The sequence below is a fragment of the Thunnus maccoyii genome, chromosome 8 (assembly GCF_910596095.1).
Source record: "Thunnus maccoyii chromosome 8, fThuMac1.1, whole genome shotgun sequence".
NCBI classification, from domain to species: Eukaryota; Metazoa; Chordata; class Actinopteri; order Scombriformes; family Scombridae; genus Thunnus; species Thunnus maccoyii.
Genome location: NC_056540.1, coordinates 26,253,203 through 26,280,797, shown reverse-complemented (window position 1 = coordinate 26,280,797; position 27,595 = coordinate 26,253,203). Strand labels below are relative to the sequence as shown.

At 38.8% G+C, this 27,595-nt stretch overlaps 2 protein-coding genes and 1 long non-coding RNA gene across 4 annotated transcripts in view; 2 read left to right on the top strand and 1 right to left on the bottom strand.

The window, feature by feature from the left end:
* si:dkey-237h12.3 (teneurin-3) overlaps positions 1 to 17,196 on the top strand; it is a 144,197-nt gene extending 127,001 nt beyond the window's left edge. For both annotated transcript variants that reach the window (XM_042418562.1, XM_042418561.1), the window contains 8 exons: positions 1,078 to 1,232; positions 5,460 to 6,343; positions 7,578 to 7,753; positions 8,184 to 8,419; positions 9,213 to 9,509; positions 12,094 to 13,705; positions 14,346 to 14,476; positions 15,070 to 17,196. In XM_042418562.1, the coding sequence (XP_042274496.1) occupies positions 1,078 to 1,232; positions 5,460 to 6,343; positions 7,578 to 7,753; positions 8,184 to 8,419; positions 9,213 to 9,509; positions 12,094 to 13,705; positions 14,346 to 14,476; positions 15,070 to 15,822 (4,244 nt within the window). In that variant the 3' untranslated portion in view covers positions 15,823 to 17,196. The remainder of the gene's footprint in view (positions 1 to 1,077; positions 1,233 to 5,459; positions 6,344 to 7,577; positions 7,754 to 8,183; positions 8,420 to 9,212; positions 9,510 to 12,093; positions 13,706 to 14,345; positions 14,477 to 15,069) is intronic.
* On the bottom strand, positions 1,133 to 24,185 carry LOC121901664. Its single transcript, XR_006097352.1, has 3 exons — positions 24,107 to 24,185; positions 21,302 to 21,376; positions 1,133 to 1,204 (listed from the first exon to the last, which is right to left on the bottom strand). It is a non-coding gene; the product is annotated as an uncharacterized LOC121901664 (long non-coding RNA).
* Positions 22,422 to 27,581, top strand: tdo2a (tryptophan 2,3-dioxygenase a). The gene is made up of 12 exons (XM_042418563.1): positions 22,422 to 22,456; positions 22,632 to 22,737; positions 22,858 to 22,948; positions 23,330 to 23,400; positions 23,826 to 23,953; positions 24,100 to 24,286; positions 24,465 to 24,572; positions 24,686 to 24,797; positions 25,017 to 25,074; positions 25,660 to 25,739; positions 26,063 to 26,153; positions 26,459 to 27,581. The coding sequence occupies exons 1-12, from the start codon at positions 22,422 to 22,424 to the stop codon at positions 26,610 to 26,612; spliced, it is 1,221 nt and encodes a 406-aa protein (XP_042274497.1). The 3' UTR covers positions 26,613 to 27,581.
* Positions 27,582 to 27,595: the final 14 nt, after the last annotated feature.

The following is a 27,595-nucleotide window of genomic DNA, read 5'->3' as shown; positions in this document are numbered from 1 at the left end:
AAGCAATCTTGTGCAGACCTAGCCACAGGTCAAACCAAACCACTCACCTTCCACAGAAGCTTTTAAAGACTTCATTGAAAATGAAATCATACTCTGAAGGTAAAAATGAAGTTTAACCTGAACCAGAACATTTTAAATTCGCCCCCCGACTCAAAAAAAAAAACAGTCTTTCACTATGGTGGCAACCCCTGCTGTTTCCTGGTCAGCAGTGTTCTTATGGTTCACCCCACTGCTTGTTTTGGTCCACAGGTGGGTTATCAATGCTTACTGGGAACACCCCCCCGTAACACACACACACATTCCTGGGACCCACACCTCTATGATTAGAATCAGAATCAGATCCAAAACCACAATGTGTTTAAACCAGTGTGAGGAATGAAAAATAGTCTCCCTGCATGTGAGGTATGACTGAATTCCCATAGGTACCGGTCTCTATTAAGCAGCATGGCAACACGGAGAATGATGTGGATGCTGGCATGGCCCGTTAATGTATTTTCCCAGTTTGGGACAAATGGTTATTGCAACTCCACACTGGCTTGGCTGCGACTTACAACTCTGAGCTGACACTCAATCATTGAGACAATTTAGTCCACAGTCGTCACCATGGCAACTGCCTGTCTTTCACCCCTTTCATCTAAAATTGGCCAAAGCTGTCATTTCCACTCCCTCGCTCATTCATTTCTCAAATGGTCCGCAGATCATTGATGACTGCTGATGTCAAAAAATCTCCCAAACGGACCATTCATTGACACCCTCACCTTCTGCGGTCCTTTTTTAGAGAGGAGGGTTACAAGACGTGGCAAGTGCATATATACCGTATGAATACAGCCTTTCCCACTTCTGCCTGAGAAATTATTTAATACCACAAAAGCAGCCTGTGAATTATTGATGGCTGTGCTTTTTGCAGTGACCTGAATAATGGGAAGGCAAGCTTGACACATGTATCCACCATGTTCCGTCCACTGAGTCATGCAAGCACAGATGCCACATATCTACCATGTTTTCCTGTTATCACAAGTCTTTTTTTTTCTCCTTCTTTTCTCCCTTTTTTTACTCCCTCTTACCTGATGTCAACAGGCATCACCGTGGACAAGAATGGTTTGATTTATTTCGTTGATGGCACAACGATCCGAAAGGTTGACCAGAACGGCATCATCTCCACTTTCCTTGGTTCCAATGACTTGACATCGGCTCGCCCTCTGACCTGTGACAACAGCATGGACATCAATCAGGTGACTTATACACTGAAGTGCCAGACAGCTATTAACCCTGCCTCCATGCTCACACAGAGCATGTCACAGTGCCACCTTGTGCCCCCGACCCTCTAACCCTCCTTTTTTCTCACCCATGACTCATTATTGATATGCAGTGTTATATAATTATATATAATATAATATATATATATATATATTATATTAAGTAATACTTAATATATGACAATCTTTTTGGGCAACTAAGAAAAGGACATTGAGGGGCATTTTTGTAAACATTTACCTCAATACCTTTATTATTATTATCAGTTCCAAAATTCTTCACTAAACTAGGCAAAACAGCTTTTTTGACATGCTGCTCCCTCTGCCTAGAACCTTCTGCAATTAAATTTAAAATTACAAGAAACAGGTCTCTTCTTGTGAATTTAAATTGTTGCTGCAGAAACTGTCTGCTCTCTTTTCTGGCTGTCAGTATTTTGGGGGATATTAGAGATTGGTTGTGTTACTCTATATGCATTATCAGATCAGGTTGTTTCTAGGATGAGATGTTTTAAATGATTCTTATTGACAGTTTTATTCATAGTTAATTAGTGGTTAGTTTATAACACATTGTTATTGCTGCTTATCTCAACCAGGAGGATTTTCAGGTTAAGTGTACATAACTAGAAATAGGAATTTAACTGATATACAGTATATTATCCAGAGAAATGTGCAGACACACTATTGGAATAAGCTGAGATTCCTTGAACACTAACATTAGAGGTATACATTCCCGAAGAAATAACACAGACGAAGAAAAAAGCACTTTCTTCTTCTTTTTTTTTTGTTTTGCTCTCAACTAGACAAGAGCAGAACATTTTTCTCTGAAAGTACAGGAGGAAAATATGTGCTAGAAGGAGGATGTGATTTAGGCAGGAAGTGGAGGCATGAAGTGTTTATTGAAGAGATGGGTTTTCAGGTCACGGTAGATGATATGGAAGGAAGAATAATTACTCAGTGTGGGGGGCTTGTTTTGATGTGGCTGGAGTTGAATTAGTGTTTAGTGTTCCACTAGAAATTCTCAGGATTGAGGACACTTCACCATACATGATAATGAAGCAGCCTTTGGTAGTGAGTTGGTCCCACAAAAAAAACCTTTTCTTCGGCAGTATCTGACGACGGCCTGCTTCGTCCAACAAAATTTACGATTTACCTTGAGTGAGCTGTCATAAAAGCAGTGCCCATATCCCTACACAATAGGTTATAACATTACAATACCACAACACGTCTTCCAAAGTAGAGGTGCAGCTCACTGTGCTTAAACATTAATATCCCTCCTCATTTCACTCCTTTAGAATTTTGAGATCTGACTTAAGATGAATAATGAAGAAAATAAAAACCATAAAAGGCTTTTATCATATGAAATGTGATGCATTCATAGCATCTCCTGTACCCTGGTTTGTGCAGAAAGTGAATTTTAAGTGGATTGGCTGTCGAGAATGAAATTGCTGCAGGATCAGGTTCTTCTCCTACGTCTAACATGTGTGCACCAGACACAACAATGGGCTTTTTCATTTTATTTATTATTTTAGTTTTTTTTTTTTTAACTAACCAATTTGGGGCGGCTGTGGCTCAGGAGGTAGAATGGCTCGTCCACCAATCAAGAGGTGGTTCTGATCCCCGGCTCTTTCAGTCTGCATGTCAAAGTGTCCTTGGGCAAGATACTGAAACCCAAATTGCTCCCGGTGGCTTTGCGATCAGTGTGTGTGTGTATGTGTGTGTTTGTGTGTGTGTGTGAATGGGTGAGTGAGCATTAGAACCATTGTAAAGCGCTTTGGATAAAAAGTGCTATATCGCTCCTAATGAGCAGGTTAGCACCTTGCATGGCACCCTTTGCCATCGGGGTATGAATGTGTGTGTGTGAATTGGTGAATGTTGACAAGTGTTGTAAAGCGCTTTCAGTGGTCGGTAGAGTACAAAGGCACTATGTAAATGCAGTCCATTTACCAATTTAAATTTTAATTAGATTTTTAATGCAGATCAGCTTGATCATGAGGTCAGATAATACCAGACACATTAGTAGAAATTAGAGCTAGGGAGAAAATTAAAGGTTGTTCATTGGCATCATAAAGACATTTTAATGTAAACAGAAAGCAATCAGTGTTTGTGTGTGTGTGTGTGTGTGTGTGTGTGTGGGTGGTGAACATGAAGGGGGGAGAACGAAAGAGAACATGAAGACAAAGGATTAAGCTTGTCACTTTTTGCTAATTAACTAAGTCATTTGGTACGAGCCAATAAAGATGGTTTTGGCGAGACCGTGCGATCCTCAGGCATCCTAACTAGAGAATTGGCTCGGTGCAGTTTAACTAGTGGCAGCCTCAAAGGCAGCGTGCTTTATTATTTATCACCCTGTGGAAAAGCACAATTCAGGAGCATTTTGACAGTTTTAATGACACAATTATACATTTAAAGGCCAGGCCAACCGTATGCACTGTTACAAATATGCTTTTTATTCGCTGACACATTTCTGACGAGCAGACTGTTATAGTTGGCCTGGGTTATAGCTTTGGATTATAATATTCACTTCTTATTTATCCAAGATTTAGTTAATACTGCTATAATTTTTTATGTGTGGAATATTTTGTACGTAATTTTTAATTTAATTTGATATACTTAATTGATCGCCCAATGGGGAGTCTCTCACTCAGGTTGCAGCACCAGTCAGTACAGCACAAATGGAGCAGGAAGGTGTGAAGTGCATACTCAAGGTTATTTTGGCAGCTTTACAATAGCCTCACAGTGGATGAAGCCCCGCTCCTTCACTTAGTTTGAATTTTTTAATTCAAATGTCACATTTTATCTTTGTCAAATAGTACCATGTAAAACTTAAACACTTTGAAGGGAGAGAGGGCATACTAGAAAGTTTTTAAAGGGAAACTTCAACATTTTGAACCTGGACCCTATTTTGTCATCTTTTTGTATAAGTGATTAATGGGGACAAGAATTTTTGAAATTGGTCCAATATTAATCAAGAGTCCTGGAGCCTGCAGCCGCTAAACGGGCTGCGATGTAATCCGACGGGGCAATAGCGACCCGTCAATGTATGTCCACCAAAAGAGCTTATTTTTGCCACTGACAGGCTCAGATTGTTATTATAAGTGTCTGACAACATTATAGAAAGAATTCCTACAGAGAAATTAATGTTTTTCTTTACCTTTCTCTTGATCCAGTCTGAAGTCTCGTTCTGAAATCTTGCAAGAGTTGAGCTGTTGTCAAAATCAGTTGGAGAGAGGTGTGCCGGGAGGAGTTTGATGTGTTGGAGTACAGAAAGCGTCTCCTAGTGTTATCTTGAAGATTTTCAAAGTGTTGGCTGATTATTTATCTGATTTCAACAACAACTCAACTCTCGCGAGATTTCAGAATGAGACAAGCGAGACTTGGTTAGACACAATAACAAACAGACTGGATCAAGTGAAAGGTAAAGAAAAATGTTTTCCTTCTCTTTCCATAATGTTGTTAGACACTTATAATGACAATCTGAGCCTGTCAGTGGCAAAAACAAGCACTTTTAATGGGCGTACATTGACAGGGCGCAAATGCCCCATTGGATTACAGCCTGTTTACGGCTGCCAGCTGCAGCTCTCTCACTCAATGCTGGACCCATTTCAAAAACTGTTGTCCCCATTAGTCACTTAGACACAAAAAGATGGGAAAATAGGGTCCAGATTGAAAAAATACCAAAGTTTCCCTTAGACAGTCACTGTGGCCAGAATTATCCTTTAAATTCATGTATTAGTAGTAACACAGGTTAAAGTCTTTAAGGAGTGCAGGGATCAAAACAACATGAAGATAAGAGCTAATCTTATAACCCAAAGGTTCCGTCGTCACATGTTCATTCTGCTCTCCTCCAGGCACATTGAAATCATATATTCCAAATTTGACAAACTAGCATAATAGGAGAGTACCCCGCAACTAAAAGGTCACATTTGATCCCTCACCAGCCATCATCAACTAGACATTTTTCACCTTTTGAAGCAGACAGAAATCTCTTATGTGAAAATATATTGTTTGTCTGAGACAACTGGAACAGAGGGCTGTACTTTGTTTATAGCATACTAATTTTAAGCTTCTCTGTGTGGGTGCTACATGAGTACAATGCAAATGTATTTGTGCCTTTGAGTAAACAGCTGAAATTGAATTTCATATCAAATTTATAATAATGTTCTTGTGAAGAAAGTGACAATAATCTAATAATGTCCTGTTTTTCAGGTGATTTTGGAGTGGCCCACAGACCTAGCAATTAGCCCCATGGACAATTCGCTCTATGTCTTGGACAACAATATAGTGCTGCGCATCACAGAGAATGGTCAAGTGAGTATTGCAGCTGGCCGTCCTATCCATTGCCCATTAGCTGGACTGGAGCGTGGTGTGGCTGGTGGTCAAAGGGCGCAGTTAACCCCTCTAGAATCTGCTGTTTCCATTGCCATATCTTTCCATGGGGCCATCTACATAGCGGAGACAGATGAGAGAAAGATGAGCAGGATCCGGAAGGTTTCTGTGGATGGCGAGATAACGCATTTGGCCGGGTCTCCCTCCGACTGTGATTGCAAAAACGATGCCAACTGTGACTGTTACCAGACAGGGGACGGCTATGCCAAAGATGCAAGGCTCAATGCTCCGTCTTCTTTAGTGGCAGCTCCAGATGGAACACTCTATGTGGCAGACCTGGGCAACATCCGCATCCGGGCCATCTCTAGAAACGGGCCAACTTTGACTTCAGGCGTCAGTACATATGAGGTAGCTTCCCCTGATGCACAGGAGCTGTATATGTTTGACAGCAATGGCACCCACCAACACACTGCAAGCCTGCTCACTGGCGACTTGAAATACACTTTCAGCTACAGCACAGAGAACGACATCACAGCTGTTACCGACAGTAGTGGAAACACCTTGAGAATACGCAGAGACCCAAACCGCATGCCAGTGCGCATCGTCGCCCCTGACAACCAGGTGATCTGGCTCACTATGGGCACCAATGGTGGACTGAAAACTCTTACAGCTCAGAGCAAGGAGCTGGTGCTTCTTACTTACCATGGTAACAACGGCCTGCTGGCTACGAAGACATCAGAGATTGGCTGGACAACTTTCTATGAGTAAGTATAATAGAAATTGGCAAGATTATTCTGTGGAAATCTTTATATCACTTGCATAAGTCAGACTGATTTAGGTTGCAATTAATTTAGGGCTTCTGCATCTGGAACCTGCCCATGATACAAATTAAACACACCTCCTACTTTCTGCATACTAATACAAATTATGTAAACAAATTCACCTCACATTCTGGCATCTAAAGTATTGCCTGCTTCTCACAGATGAGGAGGCAGTATTAACAGGCTTACAGTTCTAAGATTTATGTTTTTTAGGTATGAGCTTGTCACCTACTACTGCACTGAGTTTGAAATGATATTAATGTTTGTTTTTAAATTTAAAGTAAAGCCTCAAGTTATGAGGTTCAAAGACAAATGTGTTTGCTATGTGTGTACTTGTATGTGCATAAATCTGAGTGCATTATTCCTTGTCTCATAGCTCAGCACAGGTTTACTCTATAATTGGTAACACACTTACCTGCAAACTGCTTTAGGGTGCACATTTAATTGAAGCCTAATTATAAAATTTGCCTTAGATCTGTAAAATAGCCTAGTTAGACTTCAATATCCATAAAGGATGCCACTTTTGACTTTTTTTAACTTGACTGAACCATGTGTATTCATGTTGTTTGTTATAGATGGCAGAAGAGGAGCAACAGAAATGTTGGTTAACATTAGCATGTTGTGTTAACATGCATAGATAGAAAAGTAAAGTTGAACAAAATTACCAACTAATGATTATATTTCATCATAATAATCCGCCTGCACTCTATCAGAATGACACTTTTTATTTTGGTAGCATGGCCTCTCAGTGATTGAATTTTTCTCCCCTGTGTAATTTGCTGTCATGTCACATTATGCCATGAATGATATCCTCACTATAACTAAAAAAGCAAAGCATTCAGTTGGGATTATAATGACACATCAATCATCCAAATAATTGAATTCATTACAAGTCTGTGTATTTTTTTATTTTTATATATAAAACCGATGGCTGAAGAGACGTTATTCACCCTTATCAAATATTTGGATTGTGCCTTTGGTTGATATAGACGCCCCTTCACTTATGTCATGAAAATTGAACATATAAAAAAGAGAAAGAAATGTGACATTTTAATTACAATAAAGTTGATGGTTTTACTCAACAAGAATAAAAGATCTGATAATTGAATGTACTGTAGCACTGAGAGCCCTCATATATATCACTGCTTTGTCATTTGATGATCTTTTTGTCAAACAGCTATGACAGTGAAGGACGGCTAATGAATGTGACGTTCCCCACTGGAATGGTGAATAACTTGTACACAGACATCTACAGCGCATTGACGGTGGACATTGAAAGCTCCCTAACAGAGGAGGAAATCAGCATCACCACGAATACCTCAACCATCCGTGCCTTCTACACTCTGGCTCAGGGTAAGGCCACACCGCTCATCCTCCCAACTCAGGTGGCTATTTTGTAAGCGGTTATTTGTCATTGTTTCAGAGGTCACCGGGGCAATGTTGAGTAAGCTTAAGTCATGTATCATTACAGCTCAGAGCGTCTGACAGATGACAGCGTAAATGATTACTCTCTCAGTGTGTGGGTATGGGGTGTCAGGGAAACACATCAACCTTGTGTCTAAACGGTTTCCACTCTCTGTATGGCCAGATGGTCTAGTTATTTCAGTGCATCATTCATGTTCATTCTTTTCATCTGGAAATGGTCTAATTTGAAATACTAAGTACTTTAAGCATAATTAAGTACAACCAATAATTACTTTGGGAGACTGTCAATAACATTAATTGCAGCATGTAATTACCTATTCCTCTGTTCTAAGTTCTGCTTTTCGTTCACTATCAACAGACCAATGTAGAAGTAGCTATCAAGTGGGCTTTGACAACTCACTGCGGATTACTTATGCCAACGGGATGGACACCCACTACCAGACAGAGCCCCACATCCTGGCAGGTGCTGCCAACCCGACTGTAGCCAGACGCAACATGAGCTTGCCAGGGGAGAGTGGGCAAAACTTGGTTGAGTGGCGCTTCCGCAAAGAACAAGCCAGAGGGAAAGTCATTGTGTTTGGACGCAAGCTTAGGGTATGTTGGACAGTTTTTTCTTCTTTTTTTTTCTCATGTCACATATAAATGATCAGTGTCCCATGCATATAAAAGTGAATATTTTCTGTGGCCTTACAAAAAAGAGCATAGCAGTGATAAAATTAAGGTTAGAGATTTGATAACCCACCCAAGATCCTGTGATAAAATCAGTCTAACTGCCCCCAAAATTACAGATGTTATTTTATATCTGTGGCTGTGTCACTGTCCTTAATCTAACCTTGCAAAAATATTTCTGCAATTCTTTTTCCTATTGTAATTTATGAGTCACATCAACCTTTAGTTCCTGAAATGAGGGCTTATCAATATTCTATTACTGTACATAAGTCCACCTCCTCTTATTCCTCCTTAGAATCTTAGACTCTCAGATCTATGATTTATGGTACTTCATGAACTTAACTTGGGTGGTTACTTTGCCTCACAGTAATTTTCGTCTCTACTAAATTTAGGAGGTTGTGATTTAAGTGTACCTGAACAATCACCAGAGTGTCTCTCAGTTTAATGAGCCTCGGGAAGGGGGTGTTAATCTCTGTGACAACTGTAGTGAAAATCTTCCTGAATACAGTTTAAAGAGCCAACCAGACAAAGAACATTAGAACTGATATCAAATTCAATAAGTTCTTCTTGATATTGTACTATCGTGTAATCTATGTGCATGGATTCTATTCATTATTTTTAAGTATTATCCAATAATTATTATTATCACTAGTAGTAGTGGTAGTAGTAGTTGTGGTTTTATGTCTTTACACCTTCTTAAATCAAATCCTTGCCACAGGTGAATGGACGGAACATTCTTTCAGTCGATTACGATCGCACCCTGAGGACAGAGAAGATTTATGACGACCACAGGAAATTCCTCTTAAAGATTATATACGACACAGCAGGCCACCCAGTGCTCTGGATGCCCAGCAGTAAGCTACTGCCGGTTAATGTGAGCCGCACTAGCAGCGGGCAAATCAGTGCCCTGCAGAGAGGCCCCACCACTGAGAAACTCGGGTATGATAGCCAAGGCCGACTGGTATCCAGAGTGTTTGCTGATGGGAAGATATGGAGTTACACCTACCTGGACCAGGTGAGAAGATAACGCATCCAGAGGAAGCAATATGTAAGGGTTAATGTACAGCGAGCAGGTCGTTATTGTGAAATGAACCCCAACAGGGTGATGCAGGACCCCGACGTGAAGCAGAGGTGCCTTGAATCACCCCAGAGGGGTTCATTTCACAATAATGACCTGCTTGCTGTACATCATCCCACTTATTACATGACTATTTAGTCATCAAAGAAATCAATAATTTTACATAAAATATTGATTCAAAAATGATTTTATTGATTTATAAAGGATTATATTGCTTCCACTTAGATTCTATGGTTTGAACTGCTTATAACTTATAATTCATTTTAAACTGAACATTTCCATTGATGGTGAAGTGAGACAAGGTGAATGGGACTTCTTTGGGAATATTGATGCTGACATTTCTGTTCTCATTCATCTCTAAGTTTCCTTCTTGCCTGGGCTTTGCAGTTGACACACCTGAACCACAATTGTTACTAATGTTACAACTGGTAACAATATCACTATTATCACTACCACTTAATTTAGTATGTATAGAAAGGCAACTAGGAGAGGCGCTCACCAGATCTGCTGCCCTTGCCTGGATTGGAGGACAGGATATTGCTCTGCCCTTTCTGTAATGGTTGGAGACCAGTAGTTTTTTTGCCACAGGGTGTCACAAATTAGCTGCAGTTGGTAATTTTACCAGACCTCTTTCTGCAGACTGATATAATAAAACATGATCCTCCAGAGTCTCAGAACTGCCTCCATCGAAACGGTCATAGCAGCGGTCTCCTATTCAGAAATAACAGACCGTAGAATGCCATAATTGACCAATCAGAATCAAGAATTCAACAAAGTGTTTAGTAAGTAAGATATATTGTACAGCAGGGTAGTCATTATCGCTACTAGATGAATCAAGACCCTGACATGAAACAGAGGTCTCCCTGGGGAGGCTTATTTCACAATAATCATCAGCTCCATGTGCATAATTCTGCTTATTACAAAGGCACTAAGCAAACATAGTAATCATTTTACACTAACTGCAGATTTAAACCATTCTTTTATGTGAAAAAAAAAAGAAAATTCAACCTGGGTTATCCAACTGCTTTTCTGTAATTGGGATAATCAAAGATGCAAGGCTCAAAATGGTTTGAACAGTGGGGATATTGACCATATCTGCCCTAGTAACATATTTCTTGCCTTTCTGTTTGCTGAAGTAACTCAAAATGCATTGCAAAAATGTATTCAGTACATGTGTAATAGAACAGTTTACTCTTGAAATCACTGAGTGAGTAAATCTTAGGACAGACCTAAAGACTAGCAGTTTTAAGTACTGCTGCATGTAATCTTGGATTATGTATTCTGTTTGTAACAGTACAGTTTGTAACATACACTGTGTGTATACTTTAATGAGGACCAGATGAAAATTAGCTTTGGTAACATTTATGTTTAATACTGTACATAGTCCCTTACAAATAAAATATGTCCATAAATAGCTGAAACCTACAAAGACTGGACACCTAATGACAGTTTCTACCAACATACAGATTTTTTTTAATCTTAGCAGCCGAAGAGGAGGTAAAATTGAATGACTGAGTAAAAACAGAGACAACATACTGGGCAAGTAGCAGGCTCTGAGTATAGCTATAGTATAGCTTTGATTTTTTTTTTAAATTATAGAAATTTACTTCCTTGCTAAATAACTAAGTCAACACTGTTGCAAAATTATATACATAATATATATGGCACATGTATACCACACAAAAATTAAAAAATAGGGATCTACTATATAACATTTTGATCAGAAATGATCAAAACTGGCAGGTCTTCTGATATGTCCCCTCTGCTGTTACAGCATGTCAAACAACAAAAGAATACCGTGCTGCTATATTACTCTCTCCATCTCTTCCACATAAATATTCTTTAGTTGTCTTGCAGAGTATAGTTAAGACTGCACAGTGAAGCTCAGCTATAAAAAAAACATGCAGAGATTTCTTCAGCGACTCCTGGCCTCATCCTTTCATTGCGTGACCTGCAGAGGCCATGTCAACACTCTGACATAAGGAACACAGAGAGCTCAGGGAGCACAGGGAACCTCAATATAGCTACGGATGACTGAGCATGACATTTTAACAGAAAGGGTGGTAAACCTTTGCAAGACTTCCTACACTCTGAACTGCATACACTGTAAATTAATTAAACTAGTCTCTGTTGGTATGAGGAATAACAAGTAAATATTTATTATGTCTGATACATGTGTATGTAAACTGTACTAGACAATTGTTAACAAATGAACTTTTTCAAAAGAATATGCTATACTGTTTTGTACACCAGCATGCTTATGACAGCACTTCTTATAATTTTGTACATTCTGCATTAACAGACGAGTCCATGTGCAGTGTAGTTGGTAGCTACTGTCTCACAACAGTGATAGCTGGTACAAGCTAGTGCATTTTTCATATACCCTGTTTCTCCCTTTCTCAAGACAGGAAATTTCTACTCAGTCAACCTGCACCCACTCTGCTTGGCATTACACACATATTATGCATTAAATATTATGCAACTCAAGAAAACATTTGCTATTTTTCTCTTTTCCCTGCAGTCCATGGTTCTCCTGCTCCATAGTCAGCGCCAGTACATATTTGATTTCGACTCCCTGGACCGGCTTTCTGCTGTCACCATGCCAAGCGTAGCCCGCTACACCATGCAGACCATTCGTTCAGTGGGTTACTACAGGAACCTTTATCATCCCCCAGAGAGCAACGCCTCGGTAGCTGTGGACTACAGTGAAGACGGCCTCCTACTGAGAGTATCTCACCTCGGCACAGGCCGTAGAGTCCTGTACAGGTACCGCCGGCAGAACAAACTGTCAGAGATCCTGTATGACAGCACAAGGGTCAGCTTCACCTATGACGAGACAGCAGGTGTGCTGAAGACCGTTAACTTGCAGAATGAAGGTTTTATCTGCACCATCCGTTACCGCCAAGTGGGTCCCCTGGTGGACCGCCAGATTTTCCGCTTCAGTGAGGATGGCATGGTCAATGCACGTTTTGATTACACTTATGACAGCAGCCTGCGTGTCACCAGCGTGCAAGGCGTCATCAATGAAACGCCACTTCCCATTGACCTATACCAGTTCGATGACATCTCAGGAAAAGTTGAGCAATTTGGAAAGTTTGGGGTTATCTACTATGATATAAATCAGATCATATCCACTGCAGTCATGACCTACACCAAGCACTTTGATGCACATGGACGCATCAAGGAGATCCAGTATGAGATATTTCGCTCACTCATGTATTGGATCACTTTCCAGTACGATGATGTGGGCCGAGTAACCAAGCGAGAGATCAAGATCGGCCCCTTTGCCAACACCACCAAGTACAGCTACGAGTATGACGTGGATGGCCAGCTCCAGAATGTATACTTGAATGATAAAGTGATGTGGCGCTATACATATGATCTTAATGGAAATCTGCACCTGCTGAACGCAGGAAACAGTGCCAGACTTCTTCCTTTGCGCTATGATTTGAGAGACCGCATAACCCGTCTTGGTGACATCCAATACAGAATGGACGAAGATGGTTTCCTCCGTCAGAGGGGAGCAGAAATCTTTGAGTACAACTCCAAAGGACTCTTGGTGCGGGTATACAGCAAGAGCAGCGGCTGGACAATTCAATATCGTTATGATGGACTCGGTCGTAGAGTGTCCACCAAGACGAGCTTAGGCCAACACCTGCAGTACTTCTACGCAGACCTGAGTTACCCAGCCAGGATTACACATGTATACAACCACTCCAGTTCAGAGATCACCTCATTCTACTATGACCTCCAAGGCCACCTGTTTGCTATGGAGATCAGCAGTGGGGAAGAGTTCTACATCGCCTGTGATAACACTGGCACACCTCTGGCCATCTTCACCAGCAACGGCCTCCTGGTCAAACAACTTCAGTACACGGCGTACGGTGAGATCTATTTTGACTCAAACCCAGACTTTCAGCTTGTGCTCGGGTTTCATGGAGGACTGTACGACCCCCTTACCAAACTGCTGCACTTCGGGGAGAAGGATTATGATATCATGTCTGGGAGGTGGACTGTTCCAGATGTCTCTACTTGGAAAAATGTTGGCAAAGAGCCAGCTCCTTTTAATTTATATATGTTCAGAAATAACAACCCCATCAGCAAAGTCCATGAAGTCAGAGAATATGTTGCAGGTAAGAGACATTGCAGTTGAAGCTGCTGCTATTATTGACAATGATTAGTAGTGATTATAGAAAACAATTACTTTACAATTATTCTGCCAAATATTTTCTCTATCAATCATTTTGTCAGTAAATTGCCAGCAAATAGTTGAAAATGCCTGTAATTTCCAAGAGCCCAAGGTGGCATATCCACATTTCTTGTTTATCTGACAATTAGTCTAAAACCCCAAAACATTCAGTTTACTATCATATATGACAAAGAAAAGAAGCACATCTGCACATTTAAGGAACTGGAATCAGCGAATGTTTGGCATTTCTGCTTAAAAAATATTTAAAAATTTTAAATATTACAATTAATAAGTTCTCAAAATTGTTTCCAATTCCATCAATCATCTAATCTATAAAATTAGAATTAAATTTGGTTTATTTTGGAATACTTAACAAGTTAAAACTTTTTACTTAAATTCTCAGTGTTCAGTATTCAAGGAATTGTTCCAAAGCCCACAATTTAAATGTATTTGACTCAATATACATTATACACAACTTTCTCAAAAATAAAGTCTTCTGGGGGAAAAAAAAGTTGAGGTAAAGTGCTATGGTATTCATGTTGTAATTTTAAACTTTCTGTCTTTGATTTATTTTTCTTTTACAGATGTGAACAGCTGGCTTGTAACCTTTGGCTTTCATCTTCACAACACCATTCCTGGGTTTCCAGTTCCAAAGTTTGACTTAAGCATGCCATCTTACGAACTGAGGAAGAGTCAGCTCTGGGATGATCTGCCGGTTGGTTAAATTAATATCTGTCATGCATACTGAACACAAGATTACTGAATAGCAAAAGAACAACTATTATACTGCTCTAGCCAACAGATTATATGCTTTTGATAGTGTAGGGGAACAGACGGGCAACAAAAAAATAACTTTGTTTTTTCCATTGTTTTCCTTTTGAAGTAGTATTTTGAAGCTAACATCTCTTAATTGGATTGCTATGCATTTCATAGAATATCAATTTTAATTGGGCTGTATTTGCATAATAATACGCATAATGAGCACAAAGTGCACTGTTTTATTGCTTCAGTTGAACACATTTTAACACTAACTTTATACGTAATACTGTGGTGTCGCTACTGTTAAAACAATATTTTGAAGCCATTTATGCTAGGCTTCTTTGGTTTAAGGCCTTAACACAAACCGTGTTGCTGTAAAATCGTGTGGGATATATCTACTTTTGGCTTGAGAACACAGCTTGAAAACACCATTATCTTAGACGGGGATGGAAAACTCTCTGAAGCAGAGCAGTAGCTGGTTCTAAATGGCCTGGAGAGCCAGGTTCTGCCATGTTAAGGCGTTAACGTTTCACTGCACTTTTCCTACAGTCTATCTCTGGGGTCCAGCAGGAAGTAACCAGACAAGCACATTCTCTCTTGTCATTCGAGCGGCTGCCAGAAGTCCATCTTAGTCGAGGTCGCAGAGGTGAAAAGTCTTGGCTGTGGTTCTCAGCGGCCATGTCTCCCATTGGAAGAGCCGTTATGTTTGCCATCTACAAGGGCAGCGTCCACACTCACACACTTAATGTGGCCAGTGAGGACTGTATTAAAGTTGCAACAATCCTCAACAATGCCTTTTACTTGGAAGACCTCCACTTCACCATAGAGGGGCGGGACACACACTACTTTGTAAAACCAGGCCTTCCAGATGCCGACCTTGCTGCGTTGCACCTCACTAGTGGACACAAAACTCTGGAGAACGGTGTCAATGTGACTGTTTCCCAGTCCACCACAGTCATGGATAGTCGGACTCGCCGTTTCGCAGATGTGGAGATTCGTGCTGGCGCTTTAGCTCTTCATATTCGCTATGGATCCACAGTGGACGAGGAGAAAGCACGGGTTGTTGAACTTGCTCGTCAGCGTGCCCTGGCGGGTGCATGGGCAAGAGAGCAGCAGCGCGTGCGTGATGGTGAGGAGGGGGTCCGCCCATGGACAGAAGGGGAGAAGAGGCAGCTTCTGAGTAGTGGAAAAGTTTTGGGGTACGATGGATACTATGTGCTCTCCATCGAGCAGTACCCGGAATTAGCAGACAGTGCTAATAACATCCACTTTCTTCGGCAAAGTGAAATCGGGAAAAGGTAACAATACGAGGTGCATTTTCTGCCAAAGAGACTTAATTTTGGTAGAGACGTACTAGTGGACAAAATGACAAGCAACTGTAATCAAAGGTTGCTGATATGTACCCCGAGTGTTGATGTGTTTTTGTAAAGAAAAAAAAAAAGAAGAAAAAAATACAAACGGGTCAAAAGCAATGCTGTGCATTGTGACCTAGGGACTACAGAGTAAATGTATAACTACACCAAGCCTTAACATGGCAATTACAGGTCAGTTCCTCTGTAGCACAACAAGCCTTTTGGACTCTGGACTCTGAAACAGAGGAATAGTAGTGTCTTTGAGGAAACAGTGAGCTCATTTAGGTGTTTTATGTTTGTTTTCATCAAGAAAAGTCTGGCTTAACAGAAAGTATTATAAGAGCAAAGGAAATGTTTACATTATGCATATCTGCACTTCTCTAGAAGTACGGGGCTCATGAGTTCACACTCCTAGAGCATGCAGTGTACTTGAGCAAATGTTTGTTTTTAAAATCAGACTTCTGAAGTTAGAGATATCCTCACCAAACAACCACTATGTATACGAGATTTAGCACTGTAAACATCAAAAACATCAAAATGTCTTATTCTCTTTGAGATGCTTTGAAACAGAAAAAAAGAAACAGTTTCCATGTTTAAATACCCAATATTCATTGTGAAAAAAAAAAGACAGTAAAGGTATGAAGAACTCTGTCGGGGGGAAAAGGCACAGGCGTGTCTTGGATAGCACAGGGACACCATGTTTTGTAAATTATGCAAGAGTTTTATGGCGTTTTTTAAATGAAACTGAATAAATGTCTGTACTAGTCATATTAAGAGTAATTTATGTTGTGTTTATACATAAATAAAGTCCAGCTGGTTTTGATTTTTTAATTTTCTTTAATTTTTCAGACATGCATTTTTTTTTTTTTTTTTAAGTTACGTTCCTCCTAATATGGCTAATATGGGGCTTCTTCACAATGCTCTGTTTACGTGAGAAGTAAATAACAGAAACATGTGCATGTAGTGACAAGTATATACAAGTGGTGATGTATCTATAACATGCAGTCAACTATTATTTCCACTAAATTTAATGTTTATCAGGCATAATGCCTTTTGACCTGGCTTCCTGTCCAATGAATATTTCATCAACACAAATATTTTATGAACCCATCTCACATAAACAAGGTTACAGTGGATCCAAATATAGATCACATCCATGTTCTCGGTAGGTATAATTTTTTTTGAATGTTAAATGCACTCATGGATTAAAATGATATTGGGGTTCTTTTCGGTGTGTTGTTTTTTTAAGAATTGGATAAAGTTGTGCCTTTTTTTGTTTTCAATGACAAACCAACTGTTCAGTTTTAAAATGAGTATGAGTAGTGAGAAAATGCATTGAGAGACAGGCTACTCAGACACTTATTTGGATATCATCAACGCTTCAATATTGATATGTATGCATAGCTTAAGTATTCCAAAGAAATATCAAAATCACAAATTACATTAATGATTAAAAAGAATCCTCTGAGATACAAGGCGAGAGAAGACAAATGCAGCATTACTTTGAAGTTAGAATAAATTAAACCCTAGCAGAAGAAATTAACAAATGCGTCTAACCTGATTTTTATAATTTTTCCTAATTTTTGAAATTACATTTGGGTTGTGATCAGCTTTCCCACACTCATGTTAACAGTTATGCATCAAAGCACAGAGTAGTTCTGATGACTGAATGCATAATTTTGAAAACAAGCCCTACATATGAAACTGATTTCTTTTTCATAAACTTCAAACAGCATTTCAAGCCAAATGGGAGCTGAATATTCTTTGCTTCTTTGCTCAAAGGTTGCTTTATACTGTTGTATTTGACCTCCTCTTTGCTGCTCCAGCATCTCACAGATTCTTTATATGGTTTCTGAAATTTAAAAAATGTTTTATGACATATAGAGTTCAACAAAGCTGCTTCTCAAACACATGCCTTCAAAGTTCTCATCAGGCTCCCTTAGGGTATGCCACCACCCTCACCATCAACCTATAAGGAAATGTATTAATAAGATCCCCTGTGAGCCATTGTCTATTGTTCCTTCTTTCTGAAATTACAGTGAATTTCTACGAACCACCATTTGTTTTGATATACCCGTACAAAGAGTTTCAAACCCCACCAAACCCCTACTGAAAAATCTTTAAATATAAACTCAGCTCTGACTAATATGAAGCGTTCAAAACTCTCGTTCTCTGATGCTCCCTAGTGGTACAAAGTGCATAGTTCAGAAAGTCATCCAGCTGACTGTCTATCTACATATCATGTAGTAGTGCGCTTATTATAACAGCAGGCATCACTGTATTGTCAGAGAGTTCAGAAAATATTGCTTTTCATTATAAGATCAAATTATTTGCGTGCATTGTGGTGGTTGATGAGCCAGATGTTAGGGAAAAAAGACCAAAACTCTAACTTCTGGATACTCCAGGTTAATTTAAAGAGATATCGAATTGAATAGATGAACCAGTGATATTATAATGATCCATAGTACTGCTGCAGTATCACACTGTGACCACAGTAGGCAGTGCCAAAGCAACAGTGCGGCACAGCACTATGCAGTGCAACTAGATCCACTTCAAAGGCTTATATAAAAGAGATGGCACGACTTTGCAAGAACATCAAAGACCCAAACGGATCATGCAATAACCACATCAGAGCGATGGAAAATATGAGGCATGTTTTATAATTCAATCGAGCCTCATTTGCATATGCACGTAACACAAAAGGTAGCCATATGTAATTCACACTACCGAACATGAAATAATTTAGCCATCTATATGTGCTAACAATCAAAACTTAAAGTATAATAAGGAAGCAATTCATTGCATATGATGCTTGAGTCTGACATCATTTAAGTGGTTGATTTTGACCTTTGGGGCACCACAATGACTTCATGTCAAAATGAAATTGAAATGAAACCTTATCTATATATCCATATAACTTAAATTTTGCATACAGGTTCATGTCTGGTGGATGTAGGGGTTTAGAAAACAAAGATTTGACTCCAGTTCTTTTTTTTTTCTTAAAGCAGGCCTACTCAAATTCAGTTACAGCTGAGAGTAAGGAAAGCTATGATAATTTAAAGTGAAGCTGAATTTACAGTAGTAATACTGCAATCATTGATGTGATATTAGAAATGTGCAACCAAGTGCATCAAACGAGCTGATTAGATAATTATGAACACATGAAATAGTCAACAGATTGAGCTCTCTAATGAGCTTCTAGGAAATAGAATAGCGGTGTGTAGTTGACTGCTTCTCCAAGGACATCACAAATTTTAAATCTAAACATATATTTTACTCCTGTGATGGTATACATTACAAGTAATATCCTATGTTACCTCTGACTTACACTACATCTTCCTTTTGTGCCAAACAGTGTCATTAGATTTTCACAAGCACACAAGGTGATAGTGCTCATTACTGCATCTACGTAGCCTCATAAATTTAATTTTAGAGGTGTAACAGAGAGCCAAAATACATCTCACTTTATTAGAACAATTTCCTTGCAAGATTTCCAAAATATATACAGTTTAAATTTAACCAGGGCCGAGTTAAACTTTCACCTATGTAGGAGAAAAACGTTTCTCAAATTACAGCAAATACAACACGGATGAAATATATTTAAAATTTAAAACAATTCATACAATTTCCAAACCCACAAACTACAGTAATCTGTTCTTAATTCTGTTCAGTTTTGGAACTGAAAGTGTTGCATATTATGATATAATAAAGAAAAGAAAATCTATCTGCAGATTGCTGTGCATGCAGGTGAAGAAATTCACAAACTGCTGAAATTTTCTTCAAACACAATGACCATGTCTGAAATATGGAAATCCAGAGGGGCTAACAGGTTTTGTTTTCTTCTGATCACAGATTAATTATTGTATAATCTCAATATAACAAGCTTTGTTGGTGGTCAAATGTTGTGATCATACAGTTACAAAATAATAATATACCTAACCTAATCTATCTCATGATCATTATATAGATGTTGTCACTCTCATTGATGTTATTTCAGCCTTGTGTAGCAGTAAACAATGATCCCTGTAATACTCCTAAATGATAGTGTGTAAGTAGTTATTTACCACAGCCTTGGGTGCCTAAATGCATAAGTCATTACAATGTGTATACAATATTTTTGTAATATAGGTATTAACAGTTAGCCTGCAATATAGTGACTTCAGGCTAAACATTAACATTCATTAATCTGTTGAGATATTTCCAAGACAGTGCTAAAAATAATAAAATGCATATAATAAATAGCTAAAAGTTATGTGCAAAATTATTTGGAAGGCAAGGTCAATAAAGTGTACACTGTTGTAGTGCAAAAATAAACATTTTATTATTTGAGTAGATGTCATTTCTATTGATTATATCTGATCATTAAATCAGAATCTTGAAACATTTTATCTAAATATTGACTGATTTAATGCTCACACTAAGATAGGTTTTTAGGTTTTTGCCAAATAAGGGAACTGTTACATTATGGGATAATTTCCTTTGTCATAATTATTGATAATAGACTGGCTGAAACACAAAAGTGGTACAGGAAAGTGTAACAGGCAATACTTCCTATTACTATTACTATATTTAGTTTGTTTTTGTCAGATCTTGCATCACTTTTGTGATAAATAAATTGTATATCTTTAGGGGACGCTCTTAAAATGATGGTTTGAGAGTATAGGAAGTCTAAACTAAACTGGGATGGCTGACACTTAACAAACACCTACTGCGGGAAACTACATGTGCTCTCTCGTTCAAGGACAAAGATTTGGAAAGAGGAAAACAGTTTCATTGCCATTTTACATGGCAGTAAGGCACGTTGAAAAACACACCCTATCCCTGCTTTCTTTTAATCAGTGACTCACTCAGACCTTGGAGATAATGTGTAATGACACATGTGTCTTATCAGTGAGAAGGACAGCTCTGTTAAGGATTCACTGCGTTACACTGACAGGCTCATCTCATCTCAAGCATCTCATCCACCATGTCCCCCTCTCACTAGCATGCCATTCATCCCGGCTAAACGGGAACAAGAACAAAGCATTTTGGGGCTGCTTCTGCTCTTCTTGTTCAGTCTGCAGGCTCGTATTGCTAGGCTTGTGCCCAATTCAGAAATAGCTGCTTGTTATCATCCCTCTGATCTTCTGAGGACAGTTGTACAGGCCGTTAGAACTCTACTTGAGAAGTCTACAAAGAGTGCGGGTGGAAAACAAGGGAGTTAATGATCTTGGAGAGATTTAGAGAGAGTGGACTGTCGATTCTGATTCTAACTGAGTTAACTGTTGTTCAAAAAGAACAACTTGTTGTGATTGACGGTGTGTTGTGGTGTGGTTTGGGGTGGTAGGGAGGGACGAGTCTGTCAATACTGCCAACCAATATGGCCTAATGTAAATGAAAACAAAACAAATATTTCCCATGAACTGTGTATGAGAACTGATAATACACACCTAAATGGGGACGACACTTTCAGCTCCCAACAAGCATTGGATGGTCATCCTCTCCGGCTGTAGAGGTACGTATTTCTGATTTGTCCAATTCACAGGAAGAAACACAAACATAAGCTCCGTGTACTTTCTCTAGGAACACATTATGTACAATCCACACTCCCACAAAAACCTTGAAACCACACATCTCAAATGTTGTTCACTGCGGTGAATATAACATTAACTAAATTGCAAATATTTACAAATGAGTCCAATGACCCGGAGGGCACTGTGATACGGTTTGGAAGAGCTTAACACAGATGGACTCCAACTTGCATTTATGACTCTTTGTTTATGCTCTTGTGACGGGTAAAGATTGTCATTTCTTAATAAAAAATTACAATAATATCAACACAGTTAATGTAATATAGTCCATTTAACTGACAGTTATTCTTTGAGCACCTTATAATATAATAAGGGGATGTATTTTTTTAAGTATAAATAGGAATTTAAAAAAAGCATTTATATTTATTGTTTAGGAAACTTTCATGGTAAAATATAAAAGATAAAGAAGAAAGAAAAAAGTATATATCAAGTTTGCCAGCAGCAGTATCAAATCATGCTGATATACTGTATACGTGAGAACTCGACTCCTCTCAGTCAGACACTTATATAACAAAGTTCACTATTTGTCATAGACAATACACACAGATATAAACAGCAAAGCCCTGAGAGTAAACACTGAAGATACCCTGTGTGTACCCTTGTTCAGATCAGTATTAGGATCATGAGCAACAATTATGAATTTAAAATATCACACCGAGGATATTAAATATCCCTTTTACAATCATTTGATTATGTACAGGGAAGTAATATGTGTGCCGTATTTGTTGTTTCTTTCAGTTTTATTATTTGGATGGGAACCTGTGACCGTTCTTTTAGCAGGTCAAACAAAGTACAGAAGGTGGTCCCAGTTCAAGGTAAACAGCTCCATGGGGCGAATAGAGGCGGGCCGGATGGTGACTGTATCCTCATGAATGATTGGATGAGGTGAATCTTTAAAAATCTGGATTGTGTTGAAGGCAATTTTAGTAAATAGTAAGAAGGAAGAAGAATACATCTTTGCTGCAACTGATTTCAAGTCATGAGTGGATGTCCGTACTTTGAGAAGAGGCATTTGTACGTTTTTCCATTGTTATTGCATTCAAGGAGTTTGGCTGCTTTATTTTTCCATTTGCTTTTTTAATGTTTTATAATAACCTTCTAACACTTTCATTACTTTAAGTGCTCAACATGATCTAATTGTGCTGATGGGAAAAATACAAGTAACTAAAAGCTTTTCTTCACACTGCAGGTTATTCAAAAACAAGCCTCCCAAAACAGAAGATGATGACGATGACTCTCAGGCAGGGGTTAACAAGGCCAGTAAAGGAGGTATTATCTACGGAGACTACCTGCAGGTAGAGAAAACCACTTATTATACATATCTGACTTGGCTTTTTAATGAAAGTACTAGAATTTGCATTTGTTTTTAAATTTGTGTTATTAATACAAGTGTTTAATTTATCTCCGATCCTCAGCTCGATAAAGTAGTCTCAGCCCAGGTACTGCAGAGTGAACTGAAGGGTAATAAGATCCATGATGAGCACCTCTTCATCGTCACCCATCAAGGTAATAATAACTTTGTAGTATTAAACAGTGTTTTTTTGTCTTGTCTCACGGAAGCAAAATTGTTGCTTTAATCTTGTATTCGGTCTTAATGTTATTTTGATTGTATTTTCATTTAACTTGTTTAAAATTTCAAAAATCATTTATTCCAAAGGAGACATTTTTCTTGTTAAAAAAATAAAATAAAATTACTAAGCAAATTGATTTCTACCAAGAAGCAGATATTTTACTATAAAATTTATATGGCTGAATACGAGAGTAACTTATTGAAATGGGCATTTTTGCGGTGTAATAAGCACTGACTGCTTACTGACCTATTTGTTCACCTTGTACTATTACAGTACAATGTGTATGATCCTAAAAAACATTTGTGTTTTATTTCAGCCTATGAACTGTGGTTCAAACAGATCTTGTTTGAACTTGATTCAGTGCGAGAGATCTTCATCAGCGGACATGTGAGTGATTTCTGGGGGTGAAAGAATCTTTATTATGTGATTGCTTTCCACACAGGGAAATGCATGTTCCAGTTTTTAAACACCTTGAATTTGAGTGGAACATTTTGTTCAACAGAATTCGGATCTTTTGGATATGAGCTGGCCATGCTGCAGATTAAATGCTGCTAAGAATATAAATCACAAAGTAGAACGATTTAAATTAACTGAAGGATACATAATCACGATAGAACACTATGATAGTCAGATCTCACAGTGTTAAAAAGGACGTTACATTCAATCGCAGACTGTCATTACTTGTCTTATTTAGTGATTCTAAAAAAGAAAAAAAATCAGTACAAATTTGTGTTCTCCTGTTTGAAGAGATGTTTACAAGTTTTACTATAAATAGCTATTATTTATATTATTATATTTTACTATTTCTCCAGGTCCGTGACGAACGCAACATGCTCAAAGTCAACACTCGCATCCACAGGATTGTAATGATCTTCAGACTGTTGGTCGACCAGTTTGCAGTTTTGGAAACAATGACAGCCTTGGACTTTTTTGACTTTAGGTAAGCTTATAAAATAACTTCAGGGCAGCTCTACTTCAGCTTTAAAAATTTTATAAGATGCACTCCTCCTTGATAGTACACGCTTTCACTGTCTGTGTTGTGTGCATGTATGTTTTACTTGTGTTTGTGTGTATGTGTGTGTGTAGGGAATACCTGTCTCCAGCCTCTGGCTTCCAAAGCCTTCAGTTTCGGCTCCTGGAGAACAAAATCGGGGTCCCGGACAACCTGAGGGTTCCCTACAACAGACGTCATTACAGGGACAACTTCAAGGGTCATGACAGTGAGATGTTACTCGCCACTGAACAGGAGCCCACACTCTTAAAACTAGTCGAGGTACGTCCAAAAACCACCAACCACCTGGGCAATTTTAGATTTAATCAGGGGTTATTAGGCATCCTTGTGTTTTATTGTACATACGTCTGTGTTTTTAACTGTTGCATTAGTTCTGGATTGGTCCATCTTCTACTGAATAGGGTATAAATGTGATAAAACCTTGGGCTTTTCTTCTCAGGAGTGGCTGGAGAGAACTCCTGGCTTGGAGGCAGATGGATTCAATTTCTGGGAAAGGCTGGAAATCAATATATTTGATGGGTTGAATCAGGAGAAGGAGAAAGTCGAGGTAAGAGATGACTCCAGCTTTCAGAACAAACTTTCTCCGCTTTTCCCCGGAGTGCAAAGATGATTGACATAGACTGTATTTTTATTTACCTTTTTTTTTTTTTTTTTTTTAAGAAAATGCCAGATTCTGAGGAAAAGGAAGAACTGATGGCTGAGCTGGTCAAACAGAAAGAGCTCTTCACATCCCTGTTTGATGAAAAGCGTCATGACCATCTTCTCAGCAAAGGTAGCTGCTCCCTATCAATGGATTAATCTGACTGATTAATCAGATGTCACAATCCTGTGTTTTCCAGGACTTCACATTTGTGTTTATAGCTTAGATTTGACTCTGACTTTTATCCATGCTAATATATTAATTTATGAACTTTATTCATGTGATTTTGTGAGCTACTATAGAGCTTATATGTTAAATAAATATATTTTCACTTCACTTTTCACTAACAAGGTGAGAGGCGGCTCTCTTACAAGGCTCTACAAGGTGCTTTGATGATCTACTTCTACAGGTATGTGGAACTTTTTATAGCCTTTTTTTACACCTTTACTTGCTCCATTGTGCATCTGTGCTATGTTTACCGAAGATTTATGAAGTTATACATTTACTGCACAGTGCACACATGGTCTTCCACTGTTGACCACTGTTTCACTGTGTCAGTTGGGGTTTGAGCGCCTGAGGGCACCTCAGTTAAAGTTCCTCAGGCATCCCCTCTGTCATATCACAAGCCTATTTCTGTAACTTTGACAGCCATAATGTGATATTTGCAAAACATGAGCATTTGGACTCACTGTGTGGCATCGAAGGCTATGACAGTATTACTGAAAGGTGTGGTAACTAGGCTTTTGAAACCTGTGCTGTTAAGACACATCACATGAGACTCATTAAGGGTTTGCCAGAGTCGAGAGTCGAGAGTCGCGCGACAGTCACTGGAAGGTGATAATTAGTGTGAAGCGGCTGGGTTTAAGATTTTTAACTGCTTTGTGAATGGTGAACAGCAGTTCCTCTTGTTTTACAACTGCTATCAATACCATCAAAATAGATTTTCATTTGCAAGTCAGATGCTCAAATGCTAAAATGATCCCTTACCTTTTAGGGAAGAGCCGAGGTTCCAGGTCCCATTCCAGCTGCTCACCTCCCTCATGGATATTGACACCCTCATGACAAAATGGAGATGTAAGTACAGTATATGTTCAATAAGAAAATGGTGGAGGAAGAAAAAAATTATTCTCAAAATCAACGATTTCCTATTTTGCCCAAGGGCAGAGCTGAACTAACAGGGGAGTCTGCAGGGCTAAAGTTAGTTGAACTTAAGAGGCAGAGGAATCTGTAACATCCACCACGCTTGTTGATCAATTCAACAGCCTATTCCCATGAAATAAATGTTTTACTGCCCTATGTTTTTCTTATATCTGAGCAAATTACAGCTAAAATGAAACATGCAGAGCCAAATATCATTCATATCACCATGAAAATTACTGTTGTTTTTTTTGCCTTAGACAATCATGTATGCATGGTGCATCGTATGATTGGCAGCAAAGCTGGTACAGGAGGATCATCTGGCTACCACTACCTGAGATCTACTGTCAGGTAAGCTACAAACTTTAACCTACTGATTAAACACTTCACACTGCAAGTACACCAGAAGTGCTACTTGGTGTTTATCTAAATTAACCATATGTCATATGGTCACTTCATCCTGGCATGCATATTGAAAATATATTTAAAAGTTAATTTCAAAGTACACTAAACAAGTTCTTTGTTCAGTGAATGTAAGATGGTAGCAGCAGCAGTTTAATTTAGATTCTGTCAAAATGTACAATTTTTAACAGATGCTCAATTATGACGTAAAAGTAGGAGTGAAATATTTTAACACATGATTTTCTTTCCTCCAGTGACCGCTACAAAGTGTTCGTGGATCTATTCAACCTGGCAACGTTCCTGGTGCCCCGCCACTGGGTGCCCAAGCTGAACCCCAACGTTCATACTTTCCTCTACATGGCCGAGTGCTGCGACAGCTCCTACTGCAGCAGTGAAGACTCCGACTAGGAGGCATTGATCTCAGTCGTCTGTTCTGACTTCCTTTGTATGCCTGTGGGTGACCTCAAAGCGGTAGATGCTTTGCACACTTAAGAAGAGTTGGTGACAGGTGCATAGGTAACCTTCAGAACTTTCAAAGAAAGATACATTTTCATTGACAAAACACAAGGTCTTAGACCTCAGACTGACATCAGGTTGATACACCTGACAAAGCTCTCACATTGACGTATTTTGTATTAATAAGGGCAATCTTATAAGGATCCAATTTTACCACAAAATATAATATAATATTGGATTATGAACTCAAAAAAGATGTCATTTTTAGATCATCTTGCATCCTAATTTTTTTTCCCAGTTGAAAAGGGGTATTGTAGTTGAAAGTGTAAACCACCAAAATATCCATTATGGAGAGATATGTAATACCCTGATGGTATTGTTGGTTGGGATTTTTATAATGTGTTTTTTTTTTTTTTTACTACATTCTGACACTTCAATATTAACTAAATACACGACACAACTTGGACATTTAAATGTTTTGCCGGCAGATGAAAATTCTGTTTTTCATTTCACTGTGACACTAAAATCAGGCCAAATATCTCACAATTATTACTGAACAGAACAGTACATTTTTAGTTCATTAGTTACATCAGGCTGCAGCACCGAGCTTCACACATCAAATTCAAACCTGTGATGCAGTCTGACCCTGCATAAATGAAATGGCCAAATTAGACTATTTTACTCTAATCTCTGATCATGACCAGTCACACAGCAGATGGCCCCTTGATAAGATTTGCTTAGATGTTTTCTCAATAAAATTATGTAAATTCACTGGCTGACCTGAAAGCAAATGGATCAGTGAGAGCAGCGATCAAACTGCTGGTGATGATGGGGCTTTGCAAATACATCATCTTTCATGTCAGCATGCAGAGGAGCCATTTCAGACTATTGTGATGTGGCTCAAGTGCAAGAAGAAGTAGATAAAAATAGATTAA